At 44.7% G+C, this 24,316-nt stretch overlaps 1 protein-coding gene across 2 annotated transcripts in view; it reads right to left on the minus strand.

The window, feature by feature from the left end:
* Positions 1-1,514: 1,514 nt before the first annotated feature.
* The window catches only part of ncoa2 (nuclear receptor coactivator 2), a 171,018-nt gene continuing 148,216 nt past the window's right edge, over positions 1,515-24,316 (minus strand). Inside the window, exons 15-22 of one of the 2 annotated variants that reach the window (XM_083632246.1) lie at positions 24,054-24,183; positions 22,927-23,101; positions 22,463-22,750; positions 21,319-21,396; positions 13,668-14,139; positions 12,432-12,609; positions 12,109-12,298; positions 1,515-2,088 (exon numbers count right to left, since the gene is read on the minus strand). In XM_083632246.1, the coding sequence (XP_083488372.1) occupies positions 2,077-2,088; positions 12,109-12,298; positions 12,432-12,609; positions 13,668-14,139; positions 21,319-21,396; positions 22,463-22,750; positions 22,927-23,101; positions 24,054-24,183 (1,523 nt within the window). In that variant the 3' untranslated portion in view covers positions 1,515-2,076. The remainder of the gene's footprint in view (positions 2,089-12,108; positions 12,299-12,431; positions 12,610-13,667; positions 14,140-21,318; positions 21,397-22,462; positions 22,751-22,926; positions 23,102-24,053; positions 24,184-24,316) is intronic. The other variant, XM_083632245.1, reaches the window with a different exon arrangement.

The raw sequence follows: 24,316 nt of genomic DNA on the forward strand, positions 1-24,316 counted from the left end.
TGTACTTTTGAGGTTAGAGAAGATGACTTGCTTTTGATCTTTGTGAAGGAGGTCAAACCAAACCCCTAGTGGGGTAAAAACAATAGTATGTCGTTATTGGACACTTGATAGTTGTACTAACTGCCTGAGGTCATAAAATATGGCTAAGTGTCTGTCAGAGCGGGTCTTGTGAACCGTGCAGGCTTAACTCTGACCTCTGCTATAGAAGAATGGCTGGAGGCGGAGAGGGCGCGTGTCAATAGGCGGATCACAGCCCACGATCACCAACTTACTCCCCTCTCCGGGCCTCGGCCAGCGCTGCATAATCTAATAGGAACGTGCGTGTGGATGTAGACTTTCTTGGTACAAACGGCAATAAAAAACTATCTGTGTTTAATACTGCATCCAAACGTGGAGCAAAAATGTGTCTTTCTTCAGGAAACTGTACAAAAATTACAAAAACAAAAACAAAAAAACAACCCAAAAGATTCTCAAGTAATCGTTATTGCTTGTTTACATCACACCAGAACAGTTTGCAACTAGCAGCTTGTATGAAGCGGATTTTCACTCCAGACAACATAGAAAGCACACTTCTGCTTATTTTTTTGAGTTATTGTATGGCTGTGTTGAATTTGTCCTGTTTTTTTTTCTTCCTTTTCTTGTGGTGTTCTATGCTAAAGGCAGAGAAGCAAGCGATAATCTGTACACTGTATACACAGCACAACCCCCCCCCCCCCCCCCCCACAACCCTTACTGGTCTCTCTCTCTCTCCCCACCACCCCACCCCTGTCTGCTTCGTACCAGAACATGAAGGTTACCCACTCTACTTCCCAAACAAACTGGAAAAATAATAAAATAAAATAAAATACAAGACACTGCTCTGCTCCAAGACGCAGCTGGGACCAGACAGGACCGGGGGGGGGGGGGGGGGGGGGGGGGACCACAACCCTAAGGAATAAAATAAATAAGAAAGAAAATGTTTTACTTATTGGTATGTACAATCTCTCTGTAATCCTTTTTTTTTTTCAAACCATAATGTGATTTTGACATCTTTCTCTGAAACTACAGGACCAAAGTATAATCCATAATTCAGGTTAATAGAAGAATCTTTTCAGAAAGAATACAACCATTACTGTTAAAATTATATAAAAAAAGTGCCTCTTCCAACACTTTTAACCACTTTAGAAATATTTTTTCTCATTGCTACTAGGATAAAGAATCATCTACAATAATTAAAATGAATCTATACAGAAAAATAAAACTTAATTTAATACACTATAAACCTCTTGACTAAATTAGTCTAATCATATAAATCACCATTCCACTCAAACCATTCTTCTGCAGTGTTTTTTCAATATCAGTTTTTTCCAACCATATTCTCAATCTACATCTTTATTCTCACTCATCAGAAAAAAAAGAAAAAAAAAAAAAGAAAAAAAAAAGGAACAGCAAGAAGGCAAAACCGGCTGAGTGTTTGAGCTCCGTCCATAATTGAGAACATAACTTGGAGTCTTTGCTGTCATTTTCAAACTATCCGGGGAAAATCACAAAAATGTGAGAGGGGGCAAGGAGGACAGGGAAAAAAGAACAAGAAAAAAAGAGAAAAAAAAAATCAGTGTACATAATTTGTTGAGATGAGATTGTAAATGGCCGTTGTCCACTGAGAGGAATACATTCATGAGAACGAGGGATCCCGCCCACTGCTGCCCCCTTAAGTCAGTGTCTCCCACTGGGAGGCCTACAGTAAGTCACACTACGGTGAATGCAGCTGGACAGGCAGACAGACTGGCTCATGGTGAGGCGCTCCTCCAGGAGGGTTAGGCGTGTCGGGACAGAGATCCACACTCCTCCCCCCCAGCCCACACCGCCCCTCCTGGGTCCGTCTGGGGCCTCGGCCCCTCCGCGGCTTGGGGGCGAAGTGGCCCGGCCCGGACGGACGGCAGGGGGTGGGGCTGGGGAGACGGGTCAGGGAGGAGGGCACGGCCAGGCTGGTTCAAGGGGCCGTCAGTTGGTTGGGTGGTCGTAGAGTCAAAAAGGGCCGACGTGCTCCTCGGACCGGCTGATCACTGAAGGTTCGGGCTGAATACTCCACGAGGGTCAACAGTATTTCTGTGGAGAGAAAGAAATGTTTCCCACATGACGTTCAACCCGCAAAACTAATGCGTTAATATGTGCACAACTCAACGGGTCAGCCGGTGTGAAACCTGATGAACAGACTAAATGACCCACACACACACACACAAAAGGCAAACAAGCAATTAAGAAATTAGAATATGCCATCAGACCCAAACAAGTCAATAAATGACTATAGGGCTGCACTAATGGTGAAAGGGTAAATAATTGAAATAATGTAAGTGCTAATATATTTCTATACACTAGGAAGGGGAATAAATCAAGTGACATATACTAGTCCTTATAACAGTCGGAAGTGCAGCCAATCAAACAGCAGCACCTTGCTTAAATATTCATGGTCCTTTATTGGGCTTAAAAGCATCAGAGGCAGCAACAGTGCATTCCACATACTAACTAACAATACTAATGAGACTAAAGATTACTGAAATTAATGATACTCTCAAAGTAGTAATGAAGAAAAAAGGAGCTTCTTGGGTACTTACTTAAAAATCTTACTTAAAAAAGTAAGATTTTCTTTTGCCATTTCTGCTTTATTAGACAGCCACAGTGTAAAGAGAGAGAGAGAGAGAGAGAGGGAAGGACATGCAGCAAATGACCACAGGCCAGATTCGAACCTGGGTCACTGCGAGAAGGCCTGAGCCTTATGGTACGCGCCTAACGCGGTGAGCCACTGGGATGCCCCAAGTACTTGTAACAAATTTAATCACGAAGTATAGTACGTGTAACTGAGTCACTTTAAAGGTCCATTCCGTAAGTTTTGAAAATAAATAAATGTACACAAAGGTCCCTATCGTTGCATCGGCGCTGTTTCTAGGCCGAGCGCCTGGCGCAGCGCAAATCAGTGGGCGTGGACCAGCGCACTTGATATCTTGGTCTTGGCGCTAGACGCAGCCTCAACCATTACAACCACGCCTTTTAAGCGTAAAATTATGCACCGTCAGTTCATTGGATGAGTGCAATAAACGAATCGCATGCTTGCCTTTTAAGCTCCATTCCAGTGGTCCAGCAAAACCAGACGAAACCCAAGCCTCTGATCCCCCCCCCCCCCCCCCCCCCCACCTCCCTTCATCCCGTCTGTCTCCATATATCGGCTATTATTCCATATTATGATGCTTCTCAAACCAATATAACTGCAGTTGAAATACTGCAAGTATGTAAAAACGCTACACTATAGCAAGATCAAAGTGAAAATAATGTTCTAAACGCATCAGCTAGAAAAATATAGCCTATTAGATTGGTGAAAGTTTGTCCAGAAAGATATCATTTTCTCTCGCCTGCTGCAGGAAGGATGATGCACATAAATATAGCCTACATTATGTAAAGTCATTGCATAAATGTGTTTTTATTGTAAAACTAAATGTGGAGTAGGGCCAAGTTATTGGAGCGGACATCACAGTATAGCAGATGACAGTAGAAGCTTCCGAAGCGCGTTCCGCTGTCACTTATCTAAATCACGTTAAATCGACAAGGGGTATATATAGCCCCAGTAGGACATATATGTTTCAAATAGGGTGGTGTTTTCATTTCGATGTTTTATTTGGTCCAATATTGAAATGTTCTACAATTGGAGGTTGTCTTACCATTACACATTATTTAGATCCTCCCTTAACACATTGAGTGCCAGCGACGCCATATGGCGTCATTAGAAATTTACCGTAGGCTGCCAGCGACGCCAAATGGCGTCAGTAACTCGAAATTGTTTTTTTGACGGGGGGGTGTCGATCTATGCCTCTTACATCGCCTCTTACAATATGATAGCTATTGAATGTGTCTAACCTATTTTACAGAACCCTTAGGTGGCGACAGCGCACTCCAGATGAGAGAAAGTGGAGTAAAACCATAGAGTAAAACACACAGAAGAAGTCGTTTGGGAAGAGGAAATCGCATCGCATCCGTCCGTATGCAGCTGCTTCATTGAAGCATAACGTAGCTGTGCCCCTGCAGCAGCCAATCTGCTGTCACAATTGAGCACCTCGTGTCCGCTGCATTCGCTGCATTCGCATGATCAGCCGTGGAGTTCTCAACTGGAAGCATGGTGACATACACGCGGGTGTAAAAAAGCTGGACTAGCGGACTTTTCACTGCTGAGCAGCACACGCAGAGCAAACGCACTCACAGCAGAGCAGAGCAGAGAGATACTCCTCCCACAACGGGGGGGGGGGGAGGAGGAGGGGGGGAGGTGGGGCACGCAGGACACTACAGCATACAACAGACCCAGGGAGCTGCAGCATTACATCAGAAAATATTAGCAATGAGTCAATGATGTGCTTGAAATGCTTCCTTTCACAAAACGGTCATTATCTCAGCTCGTAGAAAAAAAGGGCTGTTTTTGGTCTAATCAAGCTATCTTCTCCGGCTCATAACTAAAGAACGGAAAATGGGATCAATAAACTTTTTTTTGCAGGTGATAGAAGAGAGTCTCATCGTTATTTGTGCATGTTCAGTGTTTACATAGTAATTATTAAAGAAATTATATGACTGTTTTAAAATGCATTGCGGCCTATGTGGCACAGTACAGCACCTTTTGCCCAAGGGCCGTGGCACTCAAAGTGTTAATATAGGTTTTCGGCTCATTTGGTTGCTATTTAGTAGCGAAATGGAGAAACACAATGCATCTTGGGACATTCACATTGCAGTGAAGTTACAGCTTATTTTTTCTATGGGACTCTGAGCGAGGGAGTCAGAGACAGTCGGTATTGTGCCTGTCAGACTGAGGAGAGAGGGAGAGAGGTGACACAGAGAAGGGTGAAAGAGGAGAGAGCCAGAGGGGAGGGAGAGAGCCAGAGGGGAGGGAGAGAGCCAGAGGGGAGCGCTCCGCACAACTGGCCCACTGAATAGGCCTGCTTTTCAAAGGCGCAAGGCGCTAAATTAACGCCAGGTCGGAAGATAGCAGTACGCCGGTATTTAGCGCCGACACGCCCACTTTGGCCCATTCTGGGACTGCGCCACGCCCATTCGGCCTAAAGCGCATTTGGCAGCCTAAAGCCATATTGATATCGTCCCAAAACAGGCGCAAGGCACGTTTTTTTGCATTTAAGGCCCGTTTTAGCGCCGAAGGCTTGTGGGAGAATAGGGCCCAAAGTGTTTTTTTATTACCAATGAGTGAATGCTCCAATACGTAACTTAAAAAATGAGCCCAGCCGCATCTCTCTGCGTTCAGCCATTCCAATGCTATGAATCGCTCATTCTGCTCCTCTCGGGTCACAATTTCCCGGCAAATCTTGCGGATGTGACATTCTGTGCGTTCACAAGCCTGCCTCTCAGCCCTTCAGCCAGTAAACACCAACGAAGAAGAAGGCCAACAACACAGGCTAATGTTACGTTCGCTAGCTAATGCAGTCAATCAATGTCAGCAAACAACCAACAACACAGAGTCCAGTAAAAAGTCCACACAGAAAAAGAAAATAGAAAAAAAGATTTATATAGTGAAGCTCGTCTGGCCAAACAGCAGCAATGTGACCGACGACGTCGAGGGGAAACTAGATTCGGGGCTGTGTTTTTGGTTCATGGAGGGACCTGACGTTAGCTTGTTGTATTTTTAGCTGCTGTGATATTGTGGTTTTGGCCCGGCTATAGATAACGTTAGCTTAGCTGCTTGCTAACGCGGCTATGGATTTACCACCCAGAAGCTCTGCTAATAACGTTACCGTCTTGTTTGGATAATGTAACAGTCGTAAATATGCCTAACGTTACTACCGTTATGCTTATGGAACATTGTTTAACTGTTCCGTTTGGTCGCATCCAGCTCACATCAGCTCCAGGCATTAGACTGTATGGGGGAGCAGGCTATTTCCTGGCTCATGCTAACGTGAGTATCGACTTCCCCGCAGTCAACGCAAGCCAAAACACGACCAAACATAACACAATAACATCAGCTACTCCGTCCAGAATCCTTCCCGGCCGTCTCGAGGCTGATCTGGCCGATAAATTGTCCAGGTTGCCGTTTTCAAGTGACTTTTATCAGCCAACGTTACAAAGCAACAAACACCTCTGTCGTTCTAGCCAGCGGTTGCTGGGTGCGTGCGAGTACGGCGCACGTGCGCCAGGTCGAGCACATTCTGCCTGCAGTTAATCTAACGGCCACCGGTGTCAGTAAGAGTTAGAAGTTACGGAAAGGACCTTTAACAAACAATGCACATGTTCATTTTGCTTTTTGTGCCCGGTGTATGTATGAAGATGTATATTGTGTTAAACTGACTCAGTTACACATGTAGGCTACTATACTTCGTGATTAAATTTGTTACATAGTACCCAAGAAACGTCATTGTTATATTCTTGGCCTGCTGAGCTTTCTTGTGCCACATTAACATTGAGCAATACATAAGTTACATAAAAACAGATGCGTGTCAGGGATTTATTAATACTACATGTGTTTGTGTATGTGTGCACGCGTGAAATTAACTTTTTGACCCACTGGCCAGTGGCGGGTAGATGGAAAAAATCTACCCGCCAAGCATATTTCTTACCGGCCAAAAAAAAACACGCATTTTTGTGTCACGTATACTAGTCTAGTAGGAACGGGGGGTCCCCGCGCACCCGGAAGATATATTTTTCTAACATAGATTTTTGTACTCCTCAAGGTGTCTAATAAACAAATTTTGTTGTTACCCCGTTGAAATAGTGTCCCATGGGTCCGTTTGGCGGCCATCTTTGCGGGCATATTGCGATGTCTGATGAAAATGGATAAGGGTCATAACTTTTGAACTAGACGTCATACAGAGACAAATGACACCACTTTTCTGTATGATTTCTGCATGAGGAATTGATTGAGAGGGTTGTTTTAATGATTTTAACAGGTTTGGTATAGTAAAACTCAAAAACATTTGAAAAAAGTGTCTAATTTACTCTCAAAATCTTGCAAAAGAAATCTATCTACATATTAGTCCATGGGCCAGAAGGGTTGGGAATAATGCTCATATTGATTTTTGGCAAGGTATACATCTCTAGAGTTAGAAAATATGTGAGAGCATTGCACCGATGGTAGCTAAATGTGTGTTATCACTCGATTTATAACACCATGCAAAACATAATAGTTGCGGGACTTTTAGGGACATTTGAGGCTAAGTTCATGCAAATCAATTCTAAAATTATCCCAGGGCATGCTCTAACAATTGAGCCAGAGTGCCCGAGCCGGTGACCCCCGGGGTCACCATGGCGGCCAGATCCAATATGACCACTGTCCGAAAAAGATTTTGGCTATAACTTTTGAAAGAGATGAGGTAGAAATACAGACTTGGTGTCTATCTTATGTTTTTTGACCATTAGAAAGGTGTTGGAATGCTTATCTTTACTAATGAAGATGTGTGTGGACCCTTAATCTGCATATTTCCAAGATGGCGGCTACCTGGATATGAGTTTTACCATAACTGTTGATGCTTTTAGTAAACTCGGTGTCCATTTTATGGTTTTTGAGTTTTAGAAACACATTGTAATACTCAGATTCATGATTTAATCTATCTATAGCACTCTACTTTGCATAGTAAGTAGGCTACCAATATGGCCGCTAACTGATTTTCTTTTTACATACACTTCCATCCAGATTGAGTGTAGACTTGTAAGAATAAGTTACCATCAAACTGGTGGAAACAAACAATCTACAGTATGTATCTTACAGATTTTATTGAAACAATTAGAGAAATATAGTAGAACCCATTCCCATTGATACAGGTAATAGCCAGTCTGTGCATCAATGCTCTCCATAAATGTGAAATGCTATCAATACTGATCAAACGTGTTTAGAATTTGAACAAAATATTACAATATCAGAAACAAAAACAGAAGAAAACATATATTGGTGCCTATGTACAAGTGAGTACGGTAGTAGCCTACTTATGTCCATGGGTTGAATTGAGTTAGAAATGCTCAGTCCTTTTGATTTACCAGGGTGACTGATTTTGCATAAAAGACTTCAGATGACAAGTGGTTTTTGTTTATATCCTTATATCCACAGCCAGATTACTAAAATAGTGTTGTCTCGACCCTCATTGTTGGTACAGGCAGTCTTGCATCCACATTGAGGTGCCACGGGCTCCAGCTTTACAGCATTCACAGCACCCACTACATGACTTTTTGCAGACGCAGCAGAGAATGATTGCTCAGGCTTTACTGGCATCTGGAAGATGGGTCCAGTAAGGTTCCAAAGTCTTGGTCATGGAGTCCCAGTACCAGCCCCACGTACTGAACTCTGGATATTTTGCTGGACAGAGGTTGCCTGATTCCAGTAGTAGAAGCTGGCCTGCAGCAGTCCCCATTTTACATGCTGAAGGTTCCCAAGCCTTGGTCATGGGAGTCCCAGGACAGTGGTCATATTGGATTTGGCCGCCATGGTGACCCCGGGGGTCACCGGCTCGGGCACTCTGGCTCAATTGTTAGAGCATGCCCTGGGCTAATTCTGGGCAAAATCTGGTGCTTTTAGACTTGATTTGCATGAACTTAGCCTAAAATGTCCCTAAAAGTCCCGCAACTATTATGTTTTGCATGGTGTTATAAATCGAGTGATAACACACATTTAGCTACCATTGGTGCAATGCTCTCACATATTTTCTAACTTTAGAGATGTATACCTTGCCAAAAATCAATATGAGCATTATTCCCAACCCTTCTGGCCCATGGACTAATATGTAGATAGATTTCTTTTGCAAGATTTTGAGAGTAAATTAGACACTTTTTTCTAATGTTTTTGAGTTTTACTATACCAAACATGTTAAAATCATTAAAACAACCCTCTCAATCAATTCCTCATGCAGAAATCATACAGAAAAGTGGTGTCATTTGTCTCTGTATGACGTCTAGTTCAAAAGTTATGACCCTTATCCATTTTCATCAGACATCGCAATATGCCCGCAAAGATGGCCGCCAAACGGACCCATGGGACACTATTTCAACGGGGTAACAACAAAATTTGTTTATTAGACACCTTGAGGAGTACAAAAATCTATGTTAGAAAAATATATCTTTCGGGTGCGCGGGGACCCCCCGTTCCTACTAGACTATACGTACATCTACTATCACTAACAGTAACATTAATACTAATAATTCATGTGAAGACAAACACTAATGCTAATAACACCAACAGCACAACACTATAAGACAACCAAAATTGTAGTACATTTACAGTAATAGGCTAATACTAACATTAAACTACAGCTATACAATACTAACAGAGAGAGTGAGGGTACTGTTGCACCTGGGAGGCAGCAAGGGGGTAATTTTTTTCAGTTGAGACAGAGAGAGAGAGAGAGAGAGAGAGAGAGAGAAGGGGGGGAGAGAGGACCGTCGAGCAACAGCGTGCATGAAAGTGAAGCAAAGTCAACACAGCTGAAAACTACGTAAAGTTACCAGAAGGAGAAAGACTCCGTAGGTGAAGTACACGGGACAAAACAGGACAACGGATACATGTACACTAGTACTACGTAGTTAACTGCTTGACCACTCGTGAGGGCGCAACTGCAACGAATGTAGGAGCACATGTAGGAGAGCGGAGGAGAGTTTGAGAGACGCGCTGTGTGGCTGATTCGTGTAGCGGTGTGTGTGTGTGAGAGAGAGGAGCGCTCAGCCCCCACCTCTGTGACAGCAGCAGGCAGATAAGAGGAGAGGAGAAGCCGCAGCAACACCAAAGTGCGACGGTGAAAACATTACTCGCCACGTGGCGGACAGACCCCTGATCGTCACTCGCCAAAGCTAAAATATGCCCGCCATTGGCGGGTGGCGGGCTCTAATTTCGGGCCCTGCTGCGTGCAGATATGGTTATGTGTGCATGTGTTAGCAGGGTATATGCAGCAATTCTCAAGTTAAATTCAAGACTTTTTCCAAGACTTTTTCAAGACCCTTCCAATAAATTTCAAGACCCCATCGCCACTTCGAGCTGTAACCGATTACATCAACGACACACCTTCAACTAACACAATTACTATACATTTTGAGTTTGAAATTGCAAAACTAAACAGTCTTAGTTTGCCATAACTTATATGCACTGTATCAATACAACAGAATTCAGATAGGCTGGGAAGGAATAAAGCTCAAGAGAATAAATTGCGTGAGTAACCCAAAGGCAAGGTTTATTTAAACAAAAAAAAAAAGTATATTTATAACAATAACATGCTCACTCGCTCACTCACTCACTCACACACACATGCACACAACAGTGTTTCCCTGAGGATTTGGAGAGATCATGGTGGATAGACCCTGGACCCTCTTGAAAGAAAATTTTGTACATTTTAAAGTAAGATGCATCAATCTGGTGCACTGAGAGCAAAATGAAGAGGTTGAATTTAAATTAATATATGTGGCAGTCAAACTCTATTGTGGCGTGAGAAACACTGTCAACTGTCACTGATACAATGCTACAATTCCTCAGAAAGAGACCTGTGTTGTAGTTTCAATGTTGATGCACACACAGCCTCTGTCTGTGTGCTGGTGAGCCCCCCCCCCCCCCCCCCACCACCACCACACCACACACCGCAATACGTTTTGATAACGACATGCTGGCCTACACATGACGTTATTTGCTCAGTCAAGTAACATTAACGTTAGATAGCGCAAAGATAGCTGGTGCCATGTTAGCCTATGAAAACCTCTGCGCGCAGCGTTGATGTGGCTCCCAGCGTCACCCTGAGGTCTGTTGAAGCTGCAGCCGACTCCGAGCTAACGTTAGCAGTAGCTTCAGTTGTCATACTGGGTCTAATGTTAGGTGTAGTAGCACAGAAACGCGCAATGGAATGCTGTCGGCGTGCTACAGCGGACTTGTGGTTAGTTCCTTGCATGTGGGACCGGAGAGCATTGATCCCCATGGAAACTACACATATGCTCTTTTTACAGAGAGAGCAATATGCCTCCCGGTAATTTCCCTTCACTGGCTTCAGCCATGGTCTGAACTCCTCGTGCTCCAACCACGACTTGGAAAATTTACATTTCCCCATTCCGCAGGGTACAGCTCCCACCGGGGCACAGAGCATGCCATTAAAACACAAGCGCTACACGCTCTTATATCCGGGTTTAACGTTAATGTTTCCGGGGTGCGAGGACCAAAATAAATGAATTCACATAAACTTTTAACAAAATCTTTGGAGATATATGCTATTCACATCGAAAAAATAACACATTTAAACACATTTAAAGGGTCTTGAATTTGAAATTTACTTCAAGACTTTTCAGAAAAAAGTATTGAAATTCAATACTTTTCAAGGGTCTTGATTTTCCCTAAATTGAATTCCCAACTTTGAAGACTTTTCAAGACCCCGCGGATACCCTGGTTAGTATGGCTTGCCAACTTACCAAAACAATTATGATGTCACTCGTTAGCTGGAGTGTATCTGTGTCTGTAGCGGGTGTGTATCTGTGTCTGTGTGCGGGTACGAGTTTGTCGGATTTGATGAGGAGACAAGTTTGCCATGTTTATGAGAGCTAGCATCATGATTGTGACAGGCCATCTTTTGGACAGATACAGTAACATGAGCTAATTGGTCTGGCTCTAAAGTGCCCAATGCTAATTACATCATTGCCCTCTAAGTTCAAGTCAAGTATGAGAACTCTTGACTGGAGGAGTTACGTAACCTGCTCAGAGTAAATTATTCACTAGAGGGACTGCTCAATAAATGTACCCAGACACTTAAGGTCTGACGAGAAGGCAAATACATGCATGCCGGGAGACGTAAAGAAAGGCATTTAGTTGTTCCAGCTCCCCCCGGAGGTGCTTGTTGTTTATTTATGGTGTAAAATCCTATGAGTTCCATTTTGTTAACCTGAAAAGCACCTCTTAGGCTTGAACTCTGGGTGTGGGTTTTAAATCAGCATCCCGCCAATATCAAGGTCTCCCATCATGACATCATGACTCCACTAGAAGTCCTCTAATCTGCTCAGGCCATGGTGAGCAATATCTAGTTTTTAAAATGCTTGCCAGTTAGCCAGGCGTAGCCACCTTCTCAGATACACTGTTAGGGGTCTTTCTGTGTCTGGAGCGGTTGGTTGCGTTTCTACGAAGCAAAGCCTGGTATTCACCTGTTCTTGTCCCATGGAGGGCATGCCGGGGGAGGGCCCTGAAGCCATCGACGTGGCACTCATCTGTCCGGCCATCTGGCCCATGCTGCTGGCCATGGAGACGTTGTTGACGTTCATGCCGTTGCCGTTGTACATGTTGCTGTTATTCTGCTGGGAAAACTGGGGCGACGCCTGCTGCTGTGAGAACATACTGGAGAAGAGAGAGAGGAGGGAAGACAAGAGAAGTTGATCAAGAGAGGTCGGATCAAGTTGAACCAAGTGCTCAAGCATCATTTTCCTTTCCAAAATACATCAACTACTTCTGCCTAGGTCTGACATCTCACCTGTTCCCTCCCATGTTACCCTGTGGCCAACCGTTCATGTCGGGGGAGCCCTGGAACGCTGCGTTGCCCTGGCCCTGCTGCATCATGGGGGACTGGGCGTGGCTCATGCGGGGGGAGAGCAGGGGGCTCTGGGGCGTGCCGGGACCTCCGAACCCTCCGTCTGCCTGCTGGCTCATACCTGTGGGGGAGGCATCGAGACAGGTTCAACCAGGCTGAGGCCTAGAGAGACAACAGCTACAAGCCACTATTACCGGACGCTTCCGCTGCACTGAGAGTAGTGTATGAACGTTTAGCATTCGGCATAAAATACGCAAACATGCCGCAGACATGAAGAAGCTAACGTTGTGACAGACAATGGTAGCGAATGATCAATTGAGCAACTCTGAAGACGTTTCCGATGATTAGTTTGATTGAAGATTGTGTGGGTTAGTGTGGCCTCGAGGTTTAGTGACAAGCAGTGGATCTGATCTACATGCATGTGTAAGTAGTGAGCAGGCAAGGGAACAGGGAGCAAGGGAATGAGAAGGCGGCAGAGGAGAGGAGGGAAGGAGACTAGCAGTGTCTAATGGAATCAGCAGCTCGGGCACCCACCCACTGGCCAGCATCAGATTAAGGGACGGATCCTTCAATCATGTTGTTATACAACTCAGCGGTACAGTATTATCATAGTAGATTATCAGATTATCCCGATTACACACCACACTGCGAGAGTGAAGGGTACAGTCTGCATTAGTGCAATGCTTGGTCACAAGTGGATCTTATGTGGCTCTCATGGTACACATGCATAATCAGAACAGCGTTCTAGTGTCAACAGTGTGTTTCCTGAATATGGTAGAATGTTAGCTTGATGTGTGCTCTTGGTGCCCTCTGGTGGAGAGACATTGGATATTTTTTACAGAGCTAAAGGACACCATTTTGAGCAGTCCTATGGACAATGGGAGTATGACAAATCAGACATGATCATACGTAGTGATATATGTTATACTATAAAAGCTAAGTGTAATTCTTTTTGAATATGATTTTGATTAATGAATGTCAATACAAATCAGATGAGCAAAAAAAAAAAAAAAGCATGTGATGCTGTGCAACTGGAGACACAACACAGATAAGACACAATGACACACACACAGGCGCGCGCGCGCACACACAGGTTGTAGACTGAAGTGTGTGGTAGGCTGGGGTGTGCGGGGGCGGGGCATGTGTGGTAGGCTGGGGTGTGCGGGGGCGGGGCAGTACCTGAGTTGGGAAACTGAAAGGCACTGTGCTGCATTTGGGGGCTGAGTACGGCCCCGTACTGTCCGCCCATCATGTTTGTGTTTCCCATCATCATCTGGGAGGAGGAGGAGGAGGAGGAGGAGGAGGTGCCATGCAGGTGGAGCTGGGGGTTGGGGGGGAGAGAGGGCAGGCTGGGGGAGAGAGGGGAAGAGAAGGGGCTGGTGGGGGGAGGTGGCGAGGCCAGGCCTGTACTGGTACCGTAGCTGGGCGGATAGGGGAACTGCTGGGGGCTGGCCTGAGGGATCTGCTGGGGGCTGCCCTGGGGGATCCGGGGGTTACTCATGTTGGGAGGCAGGCTGAGCCCCTGGGCCCTCATGGCCATGCTCCTCTGCTGCTGGACCTGCTGGGCCTGTTGGACCTGCTGCCTCTGTCTCAGGTGGTTACTCAGCAGCTCCCGCTGTCGCTGCGCCAACATCTGAGCGTTGATGGTCCCCTGGAAAGGGAGGAGCGAGTGAGAAGGGAAAGATTAGATGGAAAGAAAACAAAACTGAAACGAGCGCGAATTCGCAATAGCTGCGACCACATCATGCGAATTTCCAAAATGCAGGATGATGGGGGAAGCCCACCCTACTCTGCCTCTACCCTGCATTTGCCCCACACTGCCCCCTTTTAGCCAATTGCCATGATGAACAGACACACACACACGTGCGCACACACGACCTCCATGCCAAATTTCAGACTCCTAGTGCGAAAACTGTTTTTGTGGACCGACAGAGTGGCTTATAGAGCTGCTGGTCGCAGCTAAAAATACTATGTTATGTATATATATATATATATATATATATATATATATATATATATATATATATATATATTTGTAATGTATATGCATTTTAACATCAGGAACACTCCCATTAAAGAGTGAAAGTGATAGTGAGCAGTGCCTACAGTCAAAACAGCACATCTGGGCATCCGGGTAATGTAGCAGTAGATTCCTAACCTGCCTACCAACATGAGTCAAGTCAAGTCAAATTTATTTATATAGCACCTTTCATACACAAAGGCAATTCAAGGTGCTTTACAAAAAAATAATCGAAAAAACAAGCAGCAAAGCAATGCACATATAAAAAACACATAAAAAACACAGCTGACAGTTTTAGTTAAAATATATACTCAAATTAACAAACATGAAACATTATTTCTGTTTTAAATAAGTTACAAGGCATTCTTCAGTATTATTATTACATGTACAGTCCATTTGTTGGAAATGTACAGGGAAAAAAAAAAAAAAAAAAAAAAAATTACAGGCCGAGAGAGGCAGTAGTTTAGTAGCAGTTAAAAGCAAGAGTAAACATAAAGGTCTTTAGCTTGGATTTAAAAATAGGCAGAGTAGGGGCAGATCTAATGTGTTCAGGGAGTTTGTTCCAGTTATGAGAAGCATAGTGGGAGAACGCGGCTTCACCATGTTTTGATTTGGTCCTCGGGACAATTAGTAGACCAGTGCCTGAAGATCTCAGGGATCTGGATGGTTCATAGTGTAGAAGCATTTCAGAGATGTAGTGTGGGCCTGACCCGTTGAGAGATTTGTAAACTATTAGCAGAATTTTAAAGTCTATTCTAAGATTTACTGGCAGCCAATGCAGGGATTTGAGAACTGGTGTAATGTGTTCAGCTTTCTTGGTTCTTGTTAGAACTCTAGCAGCCGCATTCTGAATGAGCTGTAGTTGTTTAATAGCTTTTTTGGGAAGACCATTGAAAAGACTGTTGCAGTAGTCTAGCCTGCTAGAAATGAAAGCATGAATTAGTTTTTCAAGATCTTGTTTGGACATATAGCCTCTAATCCTTGCTATATTTTTTAGATGATAGAAGGCAGATTTTCTTATAAGCTTGATGTGGGAGTTGAAATTTAGATCAGAGTCAATAATAATGCCAAGATTTTTTACCTGGTCCTTTGGCTTCAAAGATAGGGATTCGAGGTGAGCAGTAACTTTGAGCCTATCTTCTTTTTTGCCGAAGACAATTATCTCTGTTTTGTCTTTATTAAGTTGGAGAAAATTCTGGCACATCCAATCATTAACTCATTCACCGCCAAAGACGTCTTTGACGTGTTATCAGAAATAGCCATCCACGCCAAAGACGTGTTTGATGTGTTTTTGTTTTTATTACTGCAGGGCGTAGTTCAAACACTTCCTCAGCCTGTGACATAGTATCAGGTCCCTAGCATCTAAGACAACACGTGAACAAACACATACCGCAGCTGTTGTTTTGAAATTGAGCAAGAGGAAAAGCAGAAAACGGATAAGGAGCTTGCCTTGTGCAGACAGGAGAAACGCCATTGAAACGCCCCTCGCGCGCTGCAGGAGCTGGTCGCTTTCCTGTGTGCCAGCCGGAGAAAACGGGAGAAAGTTCCAGAGATGCGTTTGATCATCGGAGGAATGAGGAAATGATCGATCAGTTTGACGGGTAATCCAGAGGGCGGTGAGGAAGTGTTGAATAGCCGAGGGGAAAACGGGAACGATCAAACAGCAGGGAGTATAGGACAGGGAGGCAAGAAGACAAGCCAGAAGCGGCAGTCACAGCAGCCCGCTGTCCTTCTCAAGAGCTATTCAGTTGGTTCATGAAATCGCTGGGCTGCGTGCCCTCCAGTGTTGCTCCTGGCCAATCCCGGCGCCACAGGGCGTGGTTATTGCTTATCCTATGTGGGGTTAGAAATCACGCAACGAAGGGGGATCGTGTGTGTGTGTGTGTGTGTGTGTGTGTGTCTGTCTGTCTGTCTGTCTGTCGGTGTGTCTGTCTGTCTGTCTGTCTGTCTGTCTGTCTGTCTGTGTGTCTGTCTGCACACTCACTCACACTGCTGTATTGTTGAATGTAAAAAAAAAAGCACTTCATGTGTATATATATATATATATATATATATATATATATATATATATATTTTTTTTTTCATTTGTGTCATAACGAATAGTATTTACATGTCTGATGTCAATACAGTTCAAAATAAAAGAATTGAGAGCGAGTTCTGCTTGAGAATGTGTATTTTACAGAAATTGCCTTTTCTCCTGTTTGTCATCTCAGAGAGACCTTTTGGGCTAAAACAGGGTGTATATAAATGGATATAAGTAGAGTACAGAACATGCTAAAAGCTCACTTTTTTTTTCCTGGTGAACCCAGAGACATACATCTTCATTTTGAGGTATTGCAAATCACTTTGGTGCTAATAGATAATTTACTGTGGGTCTTGAAAGATGACCAACAATTATGAAAATCTTTGGCCTGTGCTAAATATTGGCAGTCCTAAACTGGCCATGAATGAGTTAATTTGCACAAGGCACTGACACAGTGTCTCTATGGGGGCATAGTCATCCGATGAGAGGGCTATGTAGAGTTGGGTGTCATCTGCATAGCTATGATAAGCTATTTTGTTTTTTTGCATAATTAGGCCCAGATAGAGCATATAAAGGTTAAACAGGACAGGACCTAAAATTGATCCTTGGGGTACCCCACATGTCATTTTGTTTTGGTCAGATGTGTAGTTGCCAATGGAGACAAAGTAGTTCCTGTCTTGCAGATAAGATCTGAACCACTCTAGGACCGTGCCGGAAAGCCCGACCCAGTTTTCCAGTCTGTCCAATAGAATTTCGTGGTCAACCGTATCAAAGGCAGCGCTGAGGTCTAGTAACACTAAGATTGAGATTTTACCTGAATCAGTGTTCATTCGGATGTCATTTATAACTCTGATAAGCGCAGTTTCGGTGCTATGATGGGGTCGGAAGCCTGATTGGAAAGGATCTAGGAGGTCATTGGAGGATAGAAAGGTATTGAGTTGTTGGTAGACAGTTTTTTCGAGTATTTTGCTAATAAAGGGAAGATTTGATATTGGTCTGTAATTGCTGATTATAGAGGGGTCGAGGCTACGCTTCTTTAGCAAGGGCTAACCGTTCACTGCCAATGACGTGTTTTTACGTCAAAAAAATCAATTTTGTTTTTTTGACGGTGGGATGTGCATCTAACCCTTTTACATCTCTTATATAAGTATTGGACGTGTACAACGTGTACAACCCATTCCACCGACCCACTAAGTGGCGACAGTGCTTTCCTGACTAGAGGAAGGCAAGCAAAAAGCAGTGTGACTGAAGCCATTCTCATGAAAATGGATTGGCGAAAACGCTTTCGTTTTCGCGCTGATTGCTGGCGGTGCGGGATTGCAAATTTGCATAATAGATTACGGGTGGAACACACTTTGAAACACGCAGCATAAATATGACCAGAATCGCAAAAGCTTCATCAAAGCTCTCAACCAAAACTCCAAGAAGCGAGCGAGTCCATCCAGACTTCCTCAAAGAGCGGCCGCGCAGACAGGCACAGCAGCATCAAAGCAATGAGACTGGTGACGCGAGGTTACAGCAGCAGCAACGAGCTTGTGACACGGCCGCTGCAGCCAAGAAGACACACACGGAGGGAGGAGTTGGAAGCAAAGGGGGGTTTCCTGCTGTTATGGAGGAAATTACTGTTCAAAACTATTGTTTAGATGTCTGACGTCTTACTGATGCCAAAAATGAATGGTTAAAGTGACTGTTCTATCGAATTTCACAAAAAGCCGTTTATCTCTGAATAATTCTTCTGACGCTGAAACCATGCTGTATTCAACTGCTAATGCTTACATAACTACTAACTCTACAAACTAACTATTTTAGACAGAGAAAGCACACATTCTATTAGTTCTTTTGAGATATTGTGTGTTCACAAAATCTTAGCAGAAAAGAATCCTCGGGTCTTGAAAGATGAGCCAGAATCCTCAAAAAAATCCTCTGGCAGAACCTACCTACAGTAAAAAAAAAACGGCTGGCAGTGAATGTGTTAAACAGTCATGTTCTATGGAGATTATAGAAAGGAGTTCTGAAAATTCATCAAAAAAACTACCGTAATTTCCGCACTATAAGGCGCACCTGAGTATAAGCCGCAGCAGCAAAATTGCCTGTTTGTTACATATATAAGCTGCACCGGACTATAAGCCGCAGGTGTTTTAATGTTTAATTACCATATGTAAGGGTTCATGCACAGAGGGGATTGTCGGGAAAGAGATGGCTGTTTGAGGAAGCTCCCATTTATTAACATTTCAACAAAACAACATAACACAACACCACCTGTGTTTTTTTTACAGTGCACACAGTGTCCGCGGTGTGGTGAAAAGAGGGCAAGAGAGGAAATTAAAACAGAAGTGGATTTATAGTTAGAAAGAGTGCTAAAGAAGAGAGAATTCCATTTTTTCTTTTTTTCTTTTAGTTACTCACAGTACTATTGACCAGTCCAACTCAAAAGATATTCGGCAGTTTCACTTTGAGCTCGTTCCGCCTCCGCTGCTGAATCATAAATCAATCGCTGTCCATCAATGGTTATGACGAGTCTCGCTGGGTACAGTACGCCAAAACGATATCCATTGACTTTAACCTTTTCGATGATGCTGTTGTATGTTGCGCGTTTCTGTTGCACCAACGCGGAGAGGTCCTGCCGGACGAAAAAGCGCGTACCCTCCCAGCCAGGTGAGGGGCTTCTTCCCCGCAGCCTGGAGGATGAGTTGACGGTCGGGCCAGCGGAGTAGGCGGATGAAGATGGCCCTCGGTGGCAGGCCGGGGTCTGGACGTGGCCGAGGCGCCCGGTGTGCCCTGTCCACCTCTGGTGGTTTCTCGCCTTCCTTCAGGTCCAGGATGTAACACAGGATTTTGCCAAGGAAAGCGTCACCAATCTCAGCTCCCTCTTTTACATTGATCAGGCGAATGTTATTTCTTTTACTCCTGCTGATTAAGTCATCAACCTGCGTGTGCAGGGTTTCGATTTGTTTTTGCATTTTATCCATTTTCGGACTCACTGTGTTGTTTTTGTCCTCCAGTGCGCTGATGCGCTTTTCCGCATTAGAAACTCTGTTCACGGTTGCCTTATTTTCTTTAGTGAGTGAGTGGATGGACTTCTGCACGTTTTCAAACTTGTTTTCAAGCTGCTCAAACCTCTGAGCGATGTCGGACTTAATCGATAGTGTTTCACGGAGTAAAAGTTTAGCCCAAGCCGGTGTATCTCCAGCCTCCAGCAGGTGAGTCATTTCCTCATTCATGGCGGTGATTGCTTCGTCTTTTTCTTTCTGCTTACTGGTTTTCAGTCTTGTGCTTCTTCCAGCAGACATTCGCCCCACTCTTTAAAGTTATTCAGTTGGTTCTGGTCACCTTATTCATTTTAGATCAGATCGCTAAAACATATTGTTTGGTCTGGTGTAGCAGCTGTCTAGCTGAGCGCCATGTTCGCCGTGCGATCACGTGATGCCGGTTGATTTCCGCGAAATGATGTGCAGATGAAGCTGTGTAACCTGTAAAATCCATAGATTTAGGAGGTCCCCTAGTGGCCGTTAGCTGGAAAAATCCATAGATAAGCCGCACCGTTATATAAGCCGCAGGGCCGAAAAATGGGGAAAAAGTCGCGGCTTATAGTGCGGAAATTACGGTACTAGAGTACTTAGGTGGTCTGTATATAATCAGTAGTAAAATAGAGGGAGAGCACTTCAGAACAGCGGCCAGATATTCAAACGATGAAAAGTTGCCAAACGATACCTGCTTGCATTGAAAAACATCAGAGAAAATAATAGCTACTCCTCCCCCCTTCTTACCGACTCTGGGGGCGTCAATGTAGTTAAAGTTAGGTGGGGCTGACTCATTAAAGGCCGGCTTTACCGTGGGGAATATGAATATATATTAATTCTTAAAAAATCTTAAATTTCGAATCCGTTGAAATTTTTGAAATTGCTTGTTCACAGCCAGAGAAAAAAATAAATGAAAAAAAAAAAAAAATTGGGCCAGGTGACGCGTTTCGCGTCGAAACGCGTCACCTGGCCCATTTTTTTTTTTTTTTTTTTTTTTTTCATTTTTTTTTTTCTCTGGCTGTGAACAAGCAATTTCAAAAATTTCAACGGATTCGAAATTTAAGATTTTTTAAGAATTAATATATATTCATATTCCCCACGGTAAAGCCGGCCTTTAAGAACATATTCCCTGTTGTTTAGATCAAGCCAGGTCTCTGTGAGGAACATGAGGTCCAGTTTATGACTCGTAATCAGATCGTTTATTAGAAGCGACTTGCTTACAAGTGACCTAATATTTAGCAGTGCAGCCTTGATAGTTGCACTGCTGGGTTGATTTTGTAAATGCTTTTCAGAGTGTCCCTGGAGAACAGATACTAGGAGGTCGCAGGTTCGCGCCCCCGTGTTACCTCCGCTTCAGTCGGGGGTCCATACAGGCACGATTGGCTGTGTCCAAGAGTGGGAAGCCAGATTGAGGGTATATGTCCTGGTCGCTGCACTAGCGCCTCCTCTGGTCACGTTGGGGGCGGAAGGGAACTGGTGGGAATAGCGTGATCCTCCCACGTGCTACTTCCTGCCGGTGAAGCTCCCCGCTGTCAGGTGAAAAGAGCGGCTAGCAACTGCGCATGTGTGTCGGAGGAAGCATGGTGCTAGTCTACGGCTCTCCCCAGATCGGCAGAGGGGGTGCAGCAACCAGGGAAGCAGGCGGAAATTGGCCAAGTACAATTGCAGAGAAAATGGGGGGCAATCAGTAAAAAATAAAACAAGAACAGCACATCTGTCTTATGGATGAGCACACAATTTGTTGTGGTGCTGGTAGCAATGACGCACCTGGTTTGGATTGTTGGCTCTTAGAGGTAGGTTCACATTTGACACGCCGCTCATCTGATTCATCATTGGCTGACGATTCTGGTGGGAGGGACAGAAAGAGGGGTTAAAATACTGTCCTCTAAATAGCTATTTCTGGGCTGTGTTGATCAAATATTTCATTCTTTAAAGCTGCATTCAGTGATGTTTTTGTGTTAAATGGCTCTATATTCTGACAGCAATCACTGAAATAGAGTGTTTGGTCAGTAACTTGGAACCCCCAACACCACGCTGTCCTCTATCTCTCTCCTGTAGCTCTGCAGTAACTCGTAGAGACTCACGGGTGGCGGCGTTGGATTCCGGGTGAAAAAATACATATAGTCCTTTAGAAGCATCGCGATCTGACCTTCCGTTTCCCAGAAAATGTCAACATTTCTCTGATTGGATAGTGGGAGGTCGACGCCAAATTTGTATCCAATCAGAGAAATGTTGACATTTTCCGGGAAACGGAAGGTCAGATCGCGATGCCTTTAAAGGACCATATGTATTTTTTCACCCCCAATCCAACGTCTCTCTACGAGTTACAGTTACGTAGATACGTCCGCCCTGCATGCAGTCACTGACCAAACACTCTATTTCAGTGATTGCTGGCAGAATATGGAGCCATTTAACACTTATTTGAACACAAAAACATGACTGAATGAATCGCTTTAATGGTCCTTTACCTCACAAGTGAAAGTCTTCCTCTGCAAGTTCATACTGCTAGCTACTAAATACTCTCAATGTGTTATTTTCCCAACATACTGCAACATCATTAGTATATGATAGGATGCTGCTGACTGTATTGCTAAAACTATGTCACCTCTTTCGTCTGGCCCATTTTCAATGTTAGACAATAAATAGTTTCCCCTGGTAAATGCCGTTAAAGTCCAGCAGGCGGCAGATAGACCTAAATATCCCAGCTATTCCTTATGCGCACTGAAGACCTGCCAAAATGTCAAGCCCAAGGCTAATTACACAACCCCCCCCCCCCCCCCCCCCCCCCCCCACAGCTATGGATCCAGCTCATACTGAGTGGTTACATCAGAGAGAGGGAACACACGATCAATGGACAACATCACTTCCAGGTCCAACAGGGTAGGGGGCGGGGCTACAGACGTGTGTATACCTGCTGTGACTGTAGCCGGTGCTGGAGCTGCAGCCGTAGTGTGTTGGGCTGGTTGGGCACCACTCCGGTGGGCCTCAGCCCGGGCCGGGCCTGCATCCGGATCATAGGGTAACCTGGCCGCGGGCCCATCTGGCCGGACATGGGATGGAAGGCTGGGTCCTGCATGTAGCCCCCCCTCTGCGCCATGTGGGACGGCGGGGGACCAAACGGCTGGGTGTACATAGGGGGCTTCTGGTCCAGCATCAGGGAGGGGTCCTGAGAGAACTGCTCCTGCTCCACTGACTGGCTCTGGAAACAGGCAAAAACACAGTCACACAGAGAGAGAGAGAGAGAGAGAGAGAGAGAGAGAGAGATTAAAAACAACACTCACTATAATAGAGCTAAACATTGTAAAAGTAACCATAAAGAATAAGACAAGATAGGATGGGGAATGGCAAAAGATAAAAGGATGTGGTGGGTCTCACCTGTCCTACCATTGCAGGGATTCCCAGGGCGCGGTCAATCTCCTCCAGGCCATCAAAGTCCTTCAGCACGGTGTACAGCTGGGACATCAGGGCCCCCTCATCGGCAGCACCGCCGTCACCTGAGCCCGGTGCTGTCCCACACAGCAGCTCATCCTGGGGCGCCGAGTACACCGACCTGGGCAGAGAGTGGACGGATGCTCCATTCATTTCCTTGATGAGGAAAATTGGGTCTCGTCTAGCCGAAAAAACAGTCACCTAACACCAGTAGTCAAACTACAAAGTGATCACATCAAATAAGTACCAGAACAAGCCAGGTCAACAGATCAGGAAGACTACAGATCAGGAAGACAACAGATCAGGAAGACTACAGATCAGGTAGACTACAGATCAGGTAGACTACAGATCAGGAAGACTACAGATCAGGAAGACAACAGATCAGGTAGACTACAGATCAGGTAGACTACAGATCAGGTAGACTACAGATCAGGAAGACAACAGATCAGGAAGACTACAGATCAGGTAGACTACAGATCAGGTAGACTACAGATCAGGAAGACAACAGATCAGGTAGACTACAGATCAGGTAGACTACAGATCAGGAAGACTACAGATCAGGTAGACTACAGATCAGGAAGACTACAGATCAGGTAGACTACAGATCAGGAAGACTACAGATCAGGAAGACTACAGATCAGGAAGACTACAGATCAGGTAGACTACAGATCAGGAAGACTACAGATCAGGTAGACTACAGATCAGGAAGACAACAGATCAGGTAGACTACAGATCAGGTAGACTACAGATCAGGAAGACTACAGATCAGGTAGACTACAGATCAGGAAGACTACAGATCAGGTAGACTACAGATCAGGAAGACTACAGATCAGGAAGACTACAGATCAGGAAGACTACAGATCAGGTAGACTACAGAGGGTGTGGGAGGTAGACAGTTGACTAAATGATTGCCTACTTAATTAAGTCTACTAAGTCATCTTCATAGAATTAACTAGAGAATCAAACTATGTGACTGACATGGTGGCTTAAACCCGGGTCTTCTGACTTGAAGGGTGGTCTTCCTGCTAACTTTGCCACCCTGCTGCCCCCATGTGCAGGCGAAGGCAGCTTACCTGCTCTGGTTGACAAAAGGTGCCTGGTCGATTGGCATCATGCTTTCGGGCCAGGGGGCGGTCTGATTGGGTGGAGCCTGCTGCTGGGAGAACTGGTGGCCCGCCATACCAATTTCCATACCAGGTTGGGCTGAATGAGAAAGAAAGACATCAAATGTTAGAGCAGCGTAGTTGACCTAGTTGACCTGGTCGACTATCATGTAAGCTCAGTCCAGCAATTTCTCAGCTCATATTTAAGATGAGGAAAGCGATGGTGGTAAATA

This window comes from Poromitra crassiceps (assembly GCF_964638095.1).
Source record: "Poromitra crassiceps genome assembly, chromosome: 2".
Taxonomy (NCBI): Eukaryota; Metazoa; Chordata; class Actinopteri; order Beryciformes; family Melamphaidae; genus Poromitra; species Poromitra crassiceps.